The sequence below is a fragment of the Trichomycterus rosablanca genome, chromosome 6 (genome assembly GCF_030014385.1).
Source record: "Trichomycterus rosablanca isolate fTriRos1 chromosome 6, fTriRos1.hap1, whole genome shotgun sequence".
Taxonomy (NCBI): domain Eukaryota; kingdom Metazoa; phylum Chordata; class Actinopteri; order Siluriformes; family Trichomycteridae; genus Trichomycterus; species Trichomycterus rosablanca.
In genome coordinates this window covers 20,629,841-20,648,297 of record NC_085993.1, presented here as the reverse complement: position 1 = coordinate 20,648,297, position 18,457 = coordinate 20,629,841, and the positions used below count along the sequence as shown (strand labels likewise).

The following is an 18,457-nucleotide window of genomic DNA, read 5'->3' as shown; positions in this document are numbered from 1 at the left end:
GCATCTCCACGATTAAGAAGCATAAGGAAACAATAAAGAAGTAAAAGTAAAGTGCAGGTTTTATTGTATTTAACTGTTTTTCAATCATGTTTTATTAACATTCCATGTGTTTCCAATATATTCCACATGCATTAATAGATTTCCCATACATCCTTATGGGCCAGATCCAGAACCACTAATGTGGAGTTTCAAGGTATCACTGTATGTCTCATCAGACTAGCGCATTTTTCTCTCATGTTGGCTGAGTCCTTTACATGCTGTCATATACCTTTTGCCTAACAGTGTCTTAAAGGCCTGCTCTATGGAGTGTTGCAGAGATTGGTTGGATGGACGGTTGGATTTATTCTTATCTCCTTAAACAATGTCCCTCTTGCCCAGATGCCCAATTGACCCAGATGGCCAACTCTAGGAAGGTTAAAAGTTGTGCTGATCTTCTTTAATTTCCAAATAATTGGGTCCATTGTGTTCCTGGAAACACTCAAACCTTTATTATTTTGCATTGTTACCCTGGATACGTCTTGCCACAGTTTGATCAGGGAGATCCACAAACGGGTTATCTGTCATCATGGCTGACCTTTTGACAATACAGTGATAACTGTGTCAAGCAGGGTGGTTTCTTAAATCTGACCAGATTTATTACCATGATTAGACCATATTCACAGCTATTACCTAGCATTGTTTCATCGCTTATGTAAACAGGTTAGAGTCTCACAGTATAAACATGAGCAATAAGCCATTGTGCCCTGAGAATTGGAAGTGAATTTAAAGTGAAAGTAGGATTACTCAGTTCTGGCTTACAGTGTGCTTTATTTAGCAGTTTCTATAACCCTTATCAGAATGAAGTACTTTGCGAAAGATAAATATTAGGCTGACCTTGTGCTTTAACCCCAGCTTCTAAACAAGCTGGGATATGCAGAAAAATCATTTCATTGTACTGTACATGTGTATACAGTATGTATGTACTGTATGTATGAAAAATAAAGGCATTCCAAATATATAACCATTTAATGCATAGGATAAGTGCACACAGTTTTATTTTCAAATGCATTATTTTTCTTTTGTAAAGACAGAATTTATATATTCTGGGTGTAATCTAGATCTAATTTCTTTCTTTATCTCTTTAATATCATTCTGTAAGGTCCTACCATACTAGGTGCACTGCACAGGCTATAAAACACTGTTACATTGTGCATAGGGCTGGGCGGTATATCAAAAAATACCCATGTATTTGATATTACTTTTTACACGATGTTGAAAATGACCATACCGTTATATTTAGTATGCCTAGGATACACAGATTACCATGCTCTCTATCGCGCATGAGCAGGTGTGCGTGTGCACGCACACACATGCACACACACATACACCACATGGGCCACCATTATCAGTGTGTGCCGCTATACTAATTTTCCCCACGTTAATTTAGCTCATTCAGGTCTACCTCATTAATTACTAATAAGTCCGGCAGTTATGGAGAAAAATGAACTAAGTGAAAAAGATTTAATACCATAAAAGACGGCGCATGGTTCAGTTGTCTAGAAATTGTTCGGCTTCTGTAGGTATGATGCGCATCAGAGTAGAGTTTTATGCAGTAAACATTCTGGAAATATTCTGGGAACATAAAGGAAAATATTTACAAATGGATTTTTTATCTTTAATGGAACAACACATGGATTTAGAATTGGTCTGAATTTGAAGAAGAGAAACTCAGGTAAGCAGCGGTAATGATTTTACGCTGCTGTGTGGTTGAACTGGGTCGCGGTGCTGCTGTTTACCGTATGCTTTCATTTTCCAATGATAGCAAAGCATTATCAAATATTGAACTTTTTCGGGATTTTTTTGATACTCATTTATTTGAAGTAAAATGGACAGCAGAATACGGGCAGTGGTCTGCCATTGTTTACATTATATCTTATCGTATATTGCCACTTCTCAAAAGCATATTGAGATTAGAATTTTTTAGTTATATTGCCTAGCCAATTGTGCACCGTGTAAAATGTGGGCCTGTATAGACCCCAGTGTGTCTTTATAAATTAAATCCAATTAATTTAGATTGCAACTAGTGGACTCCAGTTAATTTGTACACAGATCGAGTTCTAGATCTAGTTTCTAGTTTTTTTTTTTCCATAGATTTTTGAAAATATGATATCTACAATTCTTTACCCCCCCCCCAAAAAAAAACATTATGCATAAGTGAGTAAAGAATTTCATTGTACTGTACACGTGTGTATGTGTATATGACACATAAAGGCTCTAGAAAAATAATGTGCAGAAGTTTGTGTAGTATAGAGGATGTTATTGTCACTAGGACTATGGGGTGTCCAAATGGTTTCAAAATAATGGTTTATTACCTTTAAGACTGTCAAGTCAGCTGTTGGTACAGGTGTCAGACCATATTTCCTTCACCTCACAGCAAGAAGGACCTGGTGGCCAGGTTCCTGTCTGTATGAAGTCTGCATGTTCTCCCTGTGTCGGTGTGGGTTTCCTCCGGGTGCTCCGGCTTTCCCCCTCAACTTTAAAGGCATGCAGTCAGGCCAATTGAATCTACCAAAACTGATCTGATTTTGTGTGCTTGCCTTGTGATGGACTGGCAACCTGTCTGCGGTGTTACCTTGCCTTTCACCAAATGAATCAGACCCACTGTGACCCTGGCCAGGATAAATGTCACTTTATGTTCCAATTAAGAGCGAAGCTACAGATCTCTACAGAGTAGGTCTCATAAGCGTTTTGCTTCATTCACCCCAAAGCTAAGCACGTGTTGCCCTCACTGCAACGTTTAAGCCTTTCGCGCCCCCTCTTGACACGATCTCAGTCGCTGGCCATTTGCTTTCACTTGCCATATGCAGAGTCTTTGCTAATGCTGTATTTCATACAAGTAGTCATACACTGCTGTCGGTGCGTCATCCATACTTCATGCAGATGCCTCAACCAGCCAGCAGAGGCTGCAAATCAGCAAGGAAACCTATCGACCCCTCATCTCTTGGTCAGGCACGGCCAATTACGCCTGGCCAGGTTGATAGCACAGCTGAGATCTGTATTTATGACCTTAAAACAGTGATATTCTTTCATTACAACAACTGATTGATGCCAAATCCAACAGATCCAATTCATCCTTATGCATTTGATTTCTATTTGCTTTCATTTATTTGGTGCCAGCATGTCTAGCCAAGGCTCAGTTTACACCTTGCATCGACATGCAGTCTGTGGCTGGATGTAAATATCTAAGTACTGAATGATCTGTTCCTGTACTCCTATCATCTGAATTCAATGCACATTGTGATCAGTCTTTCTTTCCTCTATGCAGCATGTAGATAAGTCACTTGGGAGGATATGGGAAATTGGCTTAGCTCTCAACAAGGCAGGAGCAGATCTGTACAGATTATTTTATCTTACAGTGTTTAATGACTTTTTCTCTTTTGAGAAAGGAGTTGTCCTTCAGCGTTATCTGTTGCTCTGGTGCAGCACTGAGCTGCTGGTGGTTTGTTACTAAGGAGGAACAATAAGGCATTGAGGGCATTAGGCTTCACACAGAGAGCCATAGACTTCAGTTTAACTAATTAATCAGTCCGATAAAATCGTTTTGACAGGGCTTTAAAGGGTCACATCAGTAAAGTGCTCACATCAGTAAAGTGCTCAGTTCATTCTCTGGACTGTGCGAGTTTAAACCCCCTATGATGCCCTAGTTATTTAAAATAAAAAGACCAGGAGAACGTGATTGTTCCTTCTCTGTTGGATGGGCGGGATGAAATTCTTGCAGCCGATATTAATTACAATACCTGTCTGTATCTTTATGTATGCTTTTTCCCTCATTCCAAAAGAAAATAAGCAATTACCAATAATTGATGTAGCAAAAAATAGCACATTAAACCTACAATGTTAAAAAAAAAAAAAAGTAAAAGTAGGAATGCCTTGATAAATACACAACCACTCTCACTGCAAAACAAACACTGAACACTATATGCTTTTGACCTTTATCTGTAAAATCTGAAATCCACTTCAGGTTCATTTCAGTCTGAGAAAACTGGTATAATTTAGGTGTATTGTGAAAGCAAATTGGTATAATTTATTATTTATTTATTAGTATTGTAACGTCATGTTTTACACACTTTGGTTACATAATGACAGGACAGGTAGTTACTGGTTACACAAGATTCATCAGTTCAGGTCTTTAATGTCAGACACAGTTGTGGACAATGTTGTTTCTCCAATTCACCTCACTTGCATGTCTTTAGGCTGTGGGAGGAAACCCATTCCGATACATGCAGACTCCACACAGAAATTAGCCGGATCGCTCCACCTAGAAATCGAACCCAGGACCTTATTGCTGTGAGGCAACAGTTCTACCCACCGAGCCACTGTGCTGCCCCAAATTGGTATAAAGCAAAAATTTTTTTAAAATGAGGGGCGCAGGATAATCCACTAGCACACCATCGCCGAGATTCTGAACTCCTTGGTTCGAAACTCGGTGTTGCCACCGGTCAGCTGGGCGCCATCTAGCGGGCATAATTGGCAGTGCCTGCAGGGAGGGATGACTGGAAGGTGTGGGCTTTATCTTTAAACACTGCGTTAGGACCCTGATTGGTGGATAGAGGTGCCTGTGCAGAGTGCATTAGTGGAAAAGTGTTCTGTTAAGGGCTGTGTGCGGGTCGTCGGAGGCGTGAGCAGCAATTTACTGTCCTCAACTACAAGAAATCAGGGATCCCCAGCAGCAGCAGCAGAAGACAAATTGACTACTCTGAATTGGGAGAAAATGGGAGAGAAACAAGAAACAAAAAAAACAAAAAATAATCTTTCTGCTCTAGCAATAAAATGGGTTTGGATGTTAGAAACTGTAATGGGGATTTCAGAAATACACATTTTTGTTTTTTAAATCTTAATTTAAACCAATCTGTGGTGGCTCGGTGTGTAGCACCGTCACCTCACAGCAAGAAGCTCCTGGGTTTGATTTCCAGGTGGAGCAGTCCTGGTCCTTTCTGTGTGGAGTTTCCTTGTTCTCCTTGTGTCTTTGTGGGTTTCCTCCAGGAGCTTCGGTTTCCTCCCACAGTCCAAAGACACATAAGTGAGGTGAATTGGAGATACAAAATTGTCCATGACTGTGTTTGATATTTAAGACTTGAACTGATGAATCTTGTGTAACCAGTAACTACCCGTCCTGTCATGAATGTAACCAAGGACAAAAATATAGCTCTATTCCTCTAAATATGAAATGGCAAAAAAATAAGGATTTTATACACAAGGATTACCCTTTCAGTACCGATCTCAAATATATTGTGGGCTGAAATAAGGTTTGGAACCTTAGTTTAATAACAATTAAACATAAAAACCATTGCAGGTTGGGTTTGTTTGTCTGCAAGCAGCATTGTAAATGTCCCTCAGGCAGCAAGCTATGTGTAAATAGAGTCATTGTGGCAGTTTCAGCAGGTCAGCAGCTCTTAGGGTCTTTTTATCATCTGACGTTTGTGATTTTTGAAATACGTTTTCATGACGTATACTGGAGGCAAGTGGTGACTAATCCCAGGTTGACTTCTTAATGGCAGGCCAAATGCCAATGGGTAGTAGTTTGGGCACAGCTGCTATAACACTTCAAATATATTGTTTGACCTGATCTGACCAGAGGATCTCTCTTTCTTTTTACCCATCAGTTCTCACTTTTACCAGTGAAGAAAAAGAGCAAATGAGAAAGTTCTCAAACCGGTCCTACGTGCTGGATAAGGCAACTAGATACCACGTCTGGCTCAGTCTGGTGGACATCATCCTGGCCTATGTCTATGATGTACGCACTACAGAAGGAGAGCATAACGTAAGTGCATTATCATTACTTGTTTTATGTAGCTAGCATGACTTCTGATTCGACTATAATGGTCTGCTTTTCTGGACGGACTGCAGCTTTTGGTTGAGGATCTGACTGTATTGAAGGTTACTGATGAAATATTGTTTTTGTTGTCAGATTCTGCCTTAATTAGATCTACAATTTGTCTCTACTGTTCTGTGTTGTCTTGGATAACCAGCTTAACAAGATCATGCTGGTTCCTCCTCTACAACATCAAGAAGATTCGGTCATTTCTCTCTATGGTCGCCACTCAGATTTTTGTCCAGTCACTTGTAATCTCACGGCTGGACTACTGCAACTCCCTCCAGGCAGGTGCTCCCATGTCCACTATTTAGTGCTGGACAATAAATCGATATCGATATATATCGCGATAGAAAATGTTTCAATAACGGTGATATGATTTTTAAACAAATTCGATCGATATGCATACGTCAGTGAGCTTTGCCCGTGTTACTTTTTTGCGGAAGCATTTTTGCTCGCTGGTGTTCCCACAGGGACGCAATTCAACAGCGCACCTCAAGCGAGTAGTTCTCCATCAAAACAGTGTAGTTACACACTCAACATAAATGTCAACCACCAACACAATTACAGAAAAAGTACTAGTACTGAGTACTAATACCAGTTATTAATATTACTTCTTATTAGTTGTGGCGCGCTACGAATAAAGGCACCAACGGGATATTCGCGTTGCCAGATTGGGCTGTTTTCCTCCTAATTGGGCGGGGTTTTTTTTCAAAAACAATTTAATAGCATTTAAATAACACTTCTATTGAAAAGAGAATATTCAGTTTTAAGAAGCTCCAGCATTGTAGAAGGCTATTAAAAGTAAAGTCAATTTTCAATGCTGATTTGGCTTAATAGTGTTGGTCAGAATGTATCATATTCTTGAAAGAAAATTAAAATTTGTTTTCCATGCATTCACACTGGCATGTTCTGGGGTTCAGATGAGTCTCATCAGTACACACAAGTTTGCAATCAAATGATCAAGTATTGCAAAGGAATATCTTTGAAATTCTGTTAAGGTTATAGGCTATATTTTAGTTTTTCACAGGGAAAATGAGAAAAAATAAGAAGCTTATTATGCTAGGCTTTATGTAATTCTACCTGTATAGTTAAACAAGTGAGTGACCAAAACACTACTAGATCAACAACTACTAGCCACATACAAAAATAAGGTATCAGACAGTTTCTGTGCCACCCCTGTGTGAGCAATGGTCTCAGTCTGGCCACCCCTATGGAAATTGTCTGGCTTTGCCACTGTCCACAGTTGAAAAAGAAGCAGACGAAATAGCTGATAAGAGAGGTAGGAGTAATTCAGTGGTGTGTTCAGCTTGTATTTCTTTCCAGAAACCAGAAAAGAGGTTTGCAGGTACAGCCATCCAATTTTGGTGTTTTTGGCAGTTTTTCTGACATTTGTGTTATTCATATCGATATCGGAATTATATCATATCGACCGAAATTAGGAGTTATATCGTGATATAAATTTTAGCCATATCGTCCAGCCCTACCACTATTAAACCCCTGCAACTCATCCAAAATTCAGCTGTCCATCTAGGTTTTTAACTAACCTGAACACTACATCATCACCCCACTTCTGTGTTCTCTTCACTGGCTTCATGTAGCTGCCCTCGTTCAGTTTAAAACACTGATGCTCGCCTGCAAAGCCAAAAATATGGGATAGTCCCAAGCTACCTTAGAGAATGCATAAAACTCTTTACCACGCAACCTCTGAGACACTAGTTTCGCTCATTTTGATTCTCCACCCAGAACTCAAGGAAGACAAGCATTAAGGCTCTTTTTTTAACTGCCACCCAAGTGGTGGAACAAACTTCGTCTGTTCAAACATCTGGGTCTCTCACCATTTTTAAAAGACGATTTTTTGCTAGTTTGCTTAAACTAGAGTAGGGTAATGTGCTGTTTATCTTGACTTTTGTATTAACTACTGCATGATCAGCCAGTCAACCATTCTTTGAATCACCTGCTTCTGTGCGAATGAAAGTGACGGGAGAAGTGGACTGGAGAAGTAACAGCAAGACAGCCACCCAAAAAAGTTTGTTAGATGTGTGTTTTGCTGGTGTCTTGTCACTACTGGTAGCTTGAAGTGCTCCACCAGGATGGCACATCCATACTTGTCACAAGAAGGTTTGTTGTGTGTCCCAGCACAGTCTCAAGAACATAGAGGGGATACCAGCTGGAGCATCAACACAGTAACAGGACCTGTATATGCTCCATTGTGCTGGAGGAACAGGAGGAGCACCGCAAGAGCCCTTCGAAATTACTTCCAGTGGGCTACTGGCATGCATGTTTCTTACCAAACAGTCATATTCCATGAGGGTGGCATAAAGGCCCGACATTCTCTAGTGGGACCAGATCTCATAGCTCATCATCCCGCAGCATGATTGGTATTTGGCAGAGAACACCAGTATATGCAGGGCCGCCATGAGTGTAGATCCCATGCCAGGATAAATAAGAGAGTTGCATCCGGTTTTAAAACTGTGCCAAATGAAATATGCAGATGAATGATTCGCTGTCGTGACCCCTAAGTGGAACAGCCTAAAGGAATCACAGATGGAACAATTCATTTGCCAATTAATTTGTATTATTATTATTATTACACTACTTTTTTGGATTAGTTGCTATCCACATAAAAAGTCCTCCCATGTAAAACTTACACAGATGCATAACATTATGACGACCTTCCTAATATTGCGTTTGTCCCCCTTTTGCTGCCAAAACAGCCTTGACCCGTTGAGGCATGGACTCCACTTGACCCCTGAAGGTGTGCTGTGGTATCCTTTAACGCCTGTAAGTTGCAAGGTGGGGCCTCCATAGATCGGACTTGTTTGTCCACACATCCACCAGATGCTGGACTGGATTGAGATCTGGAGAATTTGGAGGCCAAGTCAACTGGCGGTGGACATGGGTCAGCATGGGCACCCTGACTGGTCTGTGGCTTTGCAGCCCCATACGCAACAAACTGTGATGCACTGTGTATTCTGACACCATTCTATCAGAACCAGCATTAACTTCTTCATCAATTTGAGCTACAGTAGCTCGTCTGTTGGATCGGACCACACGAGCTAGCCTTCGCTCCCCACGTGCATCAATGAGCCTTGGCCTCCCTGTAGCCGGTTTACCACTGTTCCTTCGTTGGACCACTTTTGATAGATAATGACCACTGCAGACCAGGAACACTCCACGAGAGCTGCAGTTTTGGAGATGCTCTGACCCAGTTGTCTAGCCATCACAATTTGGCCCTTGTCAGACTCACTCAAATCCTTACGCCCATTTTTCCTGCTTCTAACACATGAACTTTGAGGATAAAATGTTCACTTGCTGCCTAATATATCCCACCCACTAACAGGTGCTGTGATGAAGAAATGATCAGTGTTATTCACTTCACCTGTTGGTGGTCATAATGTCATAATGTTATGTATTACATAAATAGTATAATGTACTGTAGTGCTAACTGCATAAGGTAGTGTGTTGGGCATACCTACCTAGTGCACACTCGCAGTAGACTGCTATTTGAGATTCATCCACAGTAAGATGCATGCCTGTGTGAAGAACACATACTAGACTTTTATATTTAATACTCATGTAAAAATGCCTTTGTTTAATAAGGCATGCATTTATTTAGACAACCTTGCCCTTGCATCCTGTTAGGCTAAAACTGGGAGACTAAAAGTAGGACTTAAGAATGTCCACTCCTAACTGTCTAGATTTCGATGAAAATAGAACCAGTTTTGTTTTTTTGGATACAGTTCTAACAGCTCTAACTTGGAATAAATCTCAGGTGGAACATTGTTCTTTTAAGCATGTAAGTTCAGGATATTAGTGTTGGAAAGTGAGCACATTAACAGATGATGTAAACCACCAAACAACAAATCAGATCTGAGCAGAAAATTGGAACTGAGCCCTTAATCCTGCTGGGTAGGAATAGCCCAGGACAATACAGACACTGTGGTGTTTCTTACGTTTTTACACCATTTAAAGCTCAGCTGTGTGGTTTCTTTTTTTATAGAGCTCCGGGCTTTCTGAGGCACTCTTGAAATTTAATACACAGAGCTTTTAGAAAGAAAGAAAAATGTATTGAGAAGCTGCCACATACCTTGAATAAAAATAGATATGTTACGTTTTATAAAAATAGTGTTTTCTTTTAGGCTTTGAGTTTTAAATCACATGTTCATGTGTACAGAGAGGCTGATCTGTAATTCTTCAAAGGCCTCGAGTTGAACACGTCTGTTGGAGCGCATCCCGACATTCTTTAGGCGTCTGCTCTTTAAGTTTGTTTAGTAAAAGCTGAAAAATGTTCATTCTTTCATAATATTTTCTTCCTTTGTTCAAACGTGTTTTTGTAGTGGCTGAAGAGCTGGTTTGGATTAACAACAAAGCTGTGAACATGTGCTAAGCTTATCATGTGAAGAGCAAAGCTTACTGGAATCTTAATAGTGTGTGTGGGGGGGAAAAAAAAAAAAAAAAAAAAAAAAATTATATATATATATTAGGGCTGTCACACGATTAAAAATTTTAATCGAGATTAATTGTGTGACAGCCCTAATATATATGTATTCATCTCAATTAATCGCAAACTAATAATTAAGCAAAATTTGAACAGTTATGCACATTGTTATTGCAAGAACGTGTTTACCAATAAAACATTCATAAAATATGATAGTTATTAAATCTAAATTCATTGTAGGAAGCACATTATCTGACAAAAGTGAGGATCTTTTCCTGTTCATGACCCTGACACTGAAAACAGGTGCACCAACCATAATGTTTTGATCTAATATAAGGCATCAATAAAGCATCAAAACACAGATATGATTATTTCATAGATTTATTAAGAAAACCTTTTAATACTGTGTTTGTGCAAAAAGAATACTGGGAAATACTGTTCTAAATTACCATTTAAACATCTATACCTGAAACAGTCAAGTTAGCAGACATTATCTATAAGTAATTGACTGTAGCTATATAAAAAAAGTGCTAATTAAAACAGTCCATGTAAACGCTTAGTCCATATAAATATCAGATACAAATGTGTTTTTAGAAAACTACAAACATCACAAATATAAGTCATGTTTATAACCATGTGATAGAATAACCTGAATAAACTGTAGAGATGAAACATCACACACAGTTTCACTTCTTACCCAGAGCGGTAGAGAGAACAGAGTGGCGACACTCCCATAGGGAACCGTTGGAAAGGGGGCGGGACATTTTTTCTGCGCAGCTTCCGGGTTGTGGAGCTCTGTATAGTTCCAAACAACCCATAGAGCCCCATTCATTTCCACTACTTATCAAACATTTTTAGCTGTATGTTGCTTTGTTTTAAAAAAATTATGAATTTAATGTCATTAATATACTTAATACTGTTATTGTTTAGCATTTGCTCAGCACTAAATGTTACATGTTTATCTTAATTAATAGGTATAACCCAATTTAGCTTAGTCAGTTAAGCTTAATTAATGACACACGAGTCTTTTCACCTAAAATGAGTTGATTAATCAAGAGTCTTGTTACAGAAATGATCATAAAACATTAGAACCACAATAAATCATTATACTTTTACTTTCATACTTAAGTACATTTGAAGGTAAATTTAGTTTAGTACTTTAGTGGAGGTAAAGAGTATTTTTACTTTTACTACTACTTTTACTGGAGTAATATGTTACCTTGGATATCTCTACTTTAACTCAACTAAATGGTTTGTGTACCTTGTCCACCACTTACATTAGACAAAATGAACTAGTGCATATTCATAATGAATTCATTAATGTATTACATGTAGGAATCAATTATTAATCACTCATGAAATAAGAGATGAATGAATGCTTTTTCATGTACCTGCACTATAATGTTTTTGGTACGGTAATGTGTTTATCAATCTGTTCATTCAGTGCAGGTAAACCTTATGAATCCAGCACATGACTTAGTGTTTAGCCAAAATGATTATTATTATGAATCCTCAGGAAAGTGAAGGGAGATTAGTTTATGCAAAAAACAAAACATAAAAAACTTTAATGTCTATACTGTATATTGTCTCTACTACTTAATGATATCGCATTATGTAATGTATGCTATTATAATGTACTGTGTGTTAACAAGAACGACCTATTAACAAGTCATTATAAACATCAATCTTCCACTTTATATACCAAATTGACATTAAAGCAGATGCAGTAAATGTAAACGCAGTTGAAAATACCCAGAAATTGTACAAATGTTTATTATTTGCCGTTTAATATTTCATTTACTGCTGCCTGTCCCATTTGAGAACATGACAGCGCCGGGTTTGTTTGGAACTATTGAGGGTTACATGAACCACGTGACCGCGTAGCGGCGAGATCAAGGAGTGTCGCAACTCTCTCTATCTACGGCTCTGTTCTTACCGAAGGGGAGGAGGCGGAGCTACGCGGTTTTGATGGACAGCTCTAGCAGCCAATGGAAATACTCGTTACAAAGCTTGCGTGGTTTCATTCATCTTTTCATCAACACGTAAAAAAAGTGAAAACCGCTAAAAGTAGTTTATCATCGGACAGTTCATGCGCTTTACATCCTAATTCATATGAAATACAGTTAATTACCACAGGGACACACATGTATGTGGCACAAACAGGCAAATAAAAATAGTTAGGTTAAAAATTTTAATGTTCATTAATTTTTTTAATCGCAATTAAAATTTTAACGCGTTAATTAACGCGGTTAACGACAGCCCTAATATATATATATATCAATATGTATATCAATATGTAAAACAACCTGGTACATGTAATGAAAAATCTAGTGGAATCCAGAGCATTTGCTTTAGGTTATCAGGCATGTGCAATTTATTAGGTACACCTATCCAGTACAATTATTATTTATAAGCTACACATACACTATATGCAAAGTATTGGGACACCACATCTAATTGTTGAATTAAGGTGTTTCAGCCACAGCAAGTGTAAAAAATGATATGAAGGAAATTATATGCTTTCAACAAGTTTAGGGAAGGCCCTGTGGGGTCTATAAGAGGAAAAGCTTGATTTAAAGAAACTCTATTGGCCTGCACAGAGCCCTGACCTCAGCCCCACTGAACAGCTCTGGAATAAACCAGAACATCAACTGAGGCTTTCTTGACTGACATCAGTGTCCAGCCATACAAATGCAAACTTTGACTAAATGTGCACAACTTCCCACAGACATACTCCAAAGTCTTATGAGAAGGCTTCTCAGAAGAATGCCTGTTGTAATAGCTGAAAAGATCACATAGTTGTCACTCACACACACAAAAATGGGATGCCCAGCAAGCTCATGGTCAGGTGTCCAAATACTTTTGGCTATTTAGTGTACCGATACAGATAAACATTGTGGGTATACAATTTAATGCCATGTATGTTTTCTTACCCCCCTTTACCTCATTATTCAATTGACAGACCCCAGTAGGTCTACCCACTGAGCAGATGATATAGTGTTTTGGATCATTCTGAGCACTGCAGTGACAATAACTTGACATGACATGGCAGTAGGTGTTGTTTTGGTCTAAGTGTATCAAGTGCAGCAGTGTTCTTGGGACAATGAAATACTGTTTCAACCTACTGGCCTCTTTATTAGGAACACCTACTGTTAGGATTAGATGTAGTTAAGAGACTGAAACTACTTTCTTTTATCATGCACAGTGTGTTCATCTTCATTTGGACTTTTATCAGTGGACAGTTTATCAGTGAACTCAGGACACTGCTGGTTTTATACTTTTGATCGGAGCACTGTTGTCTTCTCGTCATTTACAAGTGTTTAAAAGTTTTAAACAGCACTGCTGCACCTGATAAGTTTATGCCAGAACAACACACTATCGTCATCTGGTCATTTGGGGTTCTATGGGGGTCACTTTTTGACTGTCAAATGCCTAAATAAATGCTATATACACAATAGTATACTACTTAGACATAGCCAATAATGTCTGTATGTAGACGCCTAATCGGCCAACGGCATGGATCAGGTTTCGTTCACACCTAAAACAGTACATCCACAACTGTGCTAGTCATGACCCAGGTAATTGTGTAATCTGTAGTTTTACTTGGGATTGTTTTTACACACCACCTACTAGGAAATAGGTGAGTTCATGTCTGGGCAAATGTGCATGTATGGAGGGGGCTCAGATATCCCATGTGTGACACTACTGTTTGACTTTTGTGTATTGCAGGTGGAGTCTGGATGGACCATTAGAAAAATCAGCGGTACTTTGAGCTGGTTAGAGGTATGGTATGGTTTATGTTCAGTGTTATGATTCCTGCACATCTTGTAGCTCTATAATACAGAATCCTGGGATTTTGTTTAGCTGTCTTACCTTTTATCAAAAGAATAAAAAAGGGAGGTGCTTGGGTGGCACAGCGATAGCCAGGCATCTACACAGACATGATTGGCCATGTCTGAGAAATGGGCATGGCAGAAACCCTTAGATGAATTTGAATACTGAATTGGACCAGGATAAAGTGGTTGATAAAATAAGGTCAAATACAAAAACAAGATATTTAATGCTTGAACTAATCGGTCTTATATACGTTGCAACTTGCTTCCAGACACTTGGGACACATGCATGATTACCACTGTGTTAAATCATCATTCTTTTAAAACATTCTGTGATCATTTGGGAACGGAGGGCACCGATTGTGAAAAATGTGTTCCCCTTTCTGCTTACAATAACTTTTGTGCTGCTCACTAGTCTGGGGTCTCTGTTGGCATTTTATATTGTGCTTCAAAATGCATCACGGGTTTTTGGTGGAATACTTGTTTGGAGTGCAGACAAGCCAGTCTAGCACCTGCCATTCTATTGCATGTCAGTGCTAATGGAACGGGTATAACATGAGCATGCAGAAATCTTGGCTTGGCAATGTCTTGCTGAAACAAGTGTCTGTACAGACGTCATCTAGATGACATTTCAAATGATATTTTAAATGTACCACTGAACATTAAAGACGACTTCACAAATATGCAAGGTATCCATGCCATTGCCACTAACACGCTTAACAGATTGAGCCTTAAATTGCATTTGTAAATGCAGTGCTGATTAGGCTTATGGGGTTTTATTTATTACACAAATATGTTGATTTTTCATGCAGTGCCATCTGGGGGATCAGGGCTATTAATTTTGGTTTTCAGTCTTGCCTTTCTCACACACACATTTATCTAATTTTTCTGAATCTGTTGCTAATACTATGGACTGTAGATGGTGAAATGACTGAAATGGAGGTCAGGGCACTGGTGTTTCTCCACACCTTTAAAGACCTTGCTTTGTGCATAGAGGCATGGTCATCCTGGAACAGAAAGAAACCTCCTCCAGACTGTTCACAATGTTGATAGCATATCATTTGTTGTATCCAGTTGATCTTGCCCACTTGTTAGCAATGGATAAGCCTGAAACACCTTACCTCAATCATTAGAGAGTGTCCACAAAACTTTTGCCAGTAAGTGTACCCAAGTGTACACTATGCTTCCAAGATATATCATTGTATCCTCTTTCTGTTCCTCCCTGCTGAGAAGATCATCACATACTTTTATTTCCCTGCCACGAAGTCCTGCTCCTCCAGTGGATCCCCAGACCTTCTTTTCTGCCCTGTGGTCTGCATCTAGTGGGACATTCCTTAAACAGCTTGTGGGCTGCCCAAACCACTTTAAATACTCTGTGGGTCTTAGGAATTGCCAAGTGTGTTATCTTCCTACCAAGTAGACCGGACCCAGCAACCCATAGAAGCCTTTCTTTTTTACTGCTTCTATCTGCAACTTCATTTATTTGGGTTTATCCTAATGAATGATTATGGTAACATAGACTGACTAGTACACCAATAGCTATAGTGTCTTACAAATTATTCATCCCCCATTTTTTTAGTGACCCTGCGTAGGATCTTTTATTTATGTATTTCTTAATAAAACACTTTCTTTTTATATCTCTGATTATTTGGGAACTGAGGGCACCAATTTATGTAAAGGATGATGAAAGATGTGTGCTGCTGCAACAGTCTGGGGTCTCTGTTGTCATTTATTGCAATTCAAAATGCATCTCTGGTTTTCAGTGTAAGAAATGTCTGGACTGCAGACCAGTCAATCTAGCAACTGCACTCTCTTAATACAAAGCCATTCTACAAAAGACTCAAGGTATAAAGCGTGTTAGTGCCAATGGTATGAGTAACGCATGCAGAAAGTTTGGCTTGGCAATGTCTTTCCTAATAAAATGGTATTAAACTCTGAAATGTCAACAATTAGTATTTGCCCACCTTTTTCAGTACTTGCTTGAAGCACTTTTGGCAGCTTTTACATCAAGTAGTCGTTTTGGATGCGTCTCAATAAATTTCGCACAGCATGATTAAACAGTTTTGGCTCATTTCTCTTAGCAAATTTCTTGAACGTTCTGCCAAATTAGTTGGAGTAGAGGTGGATTACAGCCGTTTTGATGTCTCGCCACAGATGTTCAAATGGTTTAAGGTCAGAATTCTAACTAAGCCACTCAAGGACATTCATTTTCTTTATTTTCAACCACTCCAGTATTCTGGCATTGTGCTTTTGCACCTTGTGTCCCTAAACAAACATTTTCGTTAGTTTAAGCCTTCTGGCAAACAGAGCCTCTAATATTATATAGAATCTTTTGTACTTTGCACTGATCGATCTTTTCTTTTTCGGCTTTACCCAGACTTTTCATTATAATATAACTGTTGCTGCATATAATTCACTGAGGTTTGCAATCAGATACGCTCTTAAGTAACTTGTTCTACATTATCCAAGAAGCCTGGAACTTATGAGACAGTCTCTGTACAGACAGAATTTTAGGAATATGGAACCACAGCCCATCTTTGTGTTAACATAACTTGACCAAACAAGTAACATGACTAAATTTAAAGATAGTTCATATCTTTCTATCTCCCACAACATTTCAGGTTCTGTTCCAGCAAATAAAATTACATTCAAAGTTCCCTGATTGGTGTAGACGTATTTACATTCGGTTTTAGTAATGAAGAGTAGTTGAGCCGCTCAGGTGGCGTAGCGGTAAAGTACGCTAGCTCACTAGAGTTGGGGTTTCGATTACATCGTATGGAACCTCAGCTCTGCCTTTCTGACAAGGCTGGGCGGCAGTATGAACAACGATTGGCTGTTGTTCAGGGTTGTTAGTCGGATCATAGGTCCTCATAACTGGTGCGACTGCGGCCCCTGCTGGCTGACTGATGGTGCCTGCACAGGGCTGAGGAATAATGCTGATGGGAGTGTGGCCCTCCGAGCACAGTGCCCGTCAAGTATATGAACTCGACTTGTGCAGGTGAAAAATCTGTACTGACTGTGCGTACCAGAGGGGGTGTATGTCAGTTGAGAGGCGTCCTCAGTCAGCGGTGAAAGGTCGAATCAGTATAGAGGATGCATTCAGGGTAATTGGACATGACTAGACTGGGGGATAAAAATTGGGGGAAAAAAGAGGGGAAAAAATCTAAATACTTTTTTTTTTTTAAGTAATGAAGAGTAGTTGATCTAAAACTGCCCAAGACGTACCTGTCACCTGACTGGCTTGGTTCTTCATGTCTACTTATCACCTTGTAGCTTGCAAGGCCACAAAAGTTGTATTCCTGGCTCCAGAAGTGGGTGTCGATAATGCTGTTATAACCCCCCTCCTCTTTGCGGCCATGCTAGCCCTCTGCGAGGTCTGTATAAATGAGTCCACTGAAGATTTGGAAGGTCAAACTGGTCTGGCTTGCACAAAACATGTTCAGTGGGCTTGAGGTCAGGGATCTGAACAGGCCACTGGGGTTTCTTAATACCAAATTCATAAGATCTAGAGTTAGAGGACATGGCTGTGTGAATCAAGCAGGAACTGTTGCTACTTAGTTATGTTAACAAAAAAAATGGACCAGCCCCAAGCTACCTTCGTGGTCTAATCAAACCCCGCTCTGTACCACGCGACCTCCGAGCCAGGACAAAAGGAAGACAAGCATCAAGGCTCTTCTCTGTTCTAGCACCCAAGTGGTGGAATGAACTTCCTCTGTCTGTCCGAACATCTGAGTCTATTGCTGTCTTTAAAAAACGATTAAAAACCCACCTCTTTACTAAGCACTTAAGCTAACTTGTACTTATTTACTAACGTTTTTAAAATGTAAAAAAAAAAAAAAAACAGGTTCTAACAGGTTTCAGCAGATTTGTGTTCTTTGACTGTTGTTTACTAAAACTTGAGAAATGAAATGTTTACTATGGAAGCACTTCTGTAAGTCGCTCTGGATAAGAGCATCTGCTAAATGCAGAAAATGTAAGAAAATGTAAGAAAATGTAAATACTTAGGTGGAAGTGTTATTTATTTCATATTATGGATTTTATACACCTGTTGATACATACCTTTAATCATTTTAGTGTCATTGCATTTCTTGTGGTTTCTTTCTTATTAAGTAGGGAACAAGTTGAAGGCATGGGCTACAGTCAGTTACGGTGTACCAATTCACAATGTGTATGTTTATGGTTGGTGTAGATTATAAAAAAAGTAATGAATGTACCTACCTCATAAAATGTGTGATGAGTGTGGTGACCCAGAAGTGTCTGACTAGATGCTGTATTGTAGACTCACACAAAGTGACCCTTTTTTTTGGAGTGCTTCCAGATTTTATTGAGTAA

The 18,457-nt window shown here is 39.2% G+C and overlaps 1 protein-coding gene and 1 long non-coding RNA gene across 2 annotated transcripts in view; one reads left to right on the top strand and one right to left on the bottom strand.

Annotated features, from left to right (window-relative positions):
- LOC134316361 (uncharacterized) overlaps positions 1 to 9,388 on the bottom strand; it is a 33,006-nt gene extending 23,618 nt beyond the window's left edge. Inside the window, exon 1 of the long non-coding RNA XR_010013082.1 lies at positions 9,331 to 9,388. This is a non-coding gene — a long non-coding RNA (uncharacterized LOC134316361). The remainder of the gene's footprint in view (positions 1 to 9,330) is intronic.
- shq1 (SHQ1, H/ACA ribonucleoprotein assembly factor) overlaps positions 1 to 18,457 on the top strand; it is a 108,832-nt gene that overhangs the window by 38,988 nt on the left and 51,387 nt on the right. The window contains exons 7-8 of the mRNA XM_062996718.1: positions 5,643 to 5,800; positions 14,022 to 14,075. Of these exons, the coding sequence (XP_062852788.1) occupies positions 5,643 to 5,800; positions 14,022 to 14,075 (212 nt within the window). The remainder of the gene's footprint in view (positions 1 to 5,642; positions 5,801 to 14,021; positions 14,076 to 18,457) is intronic.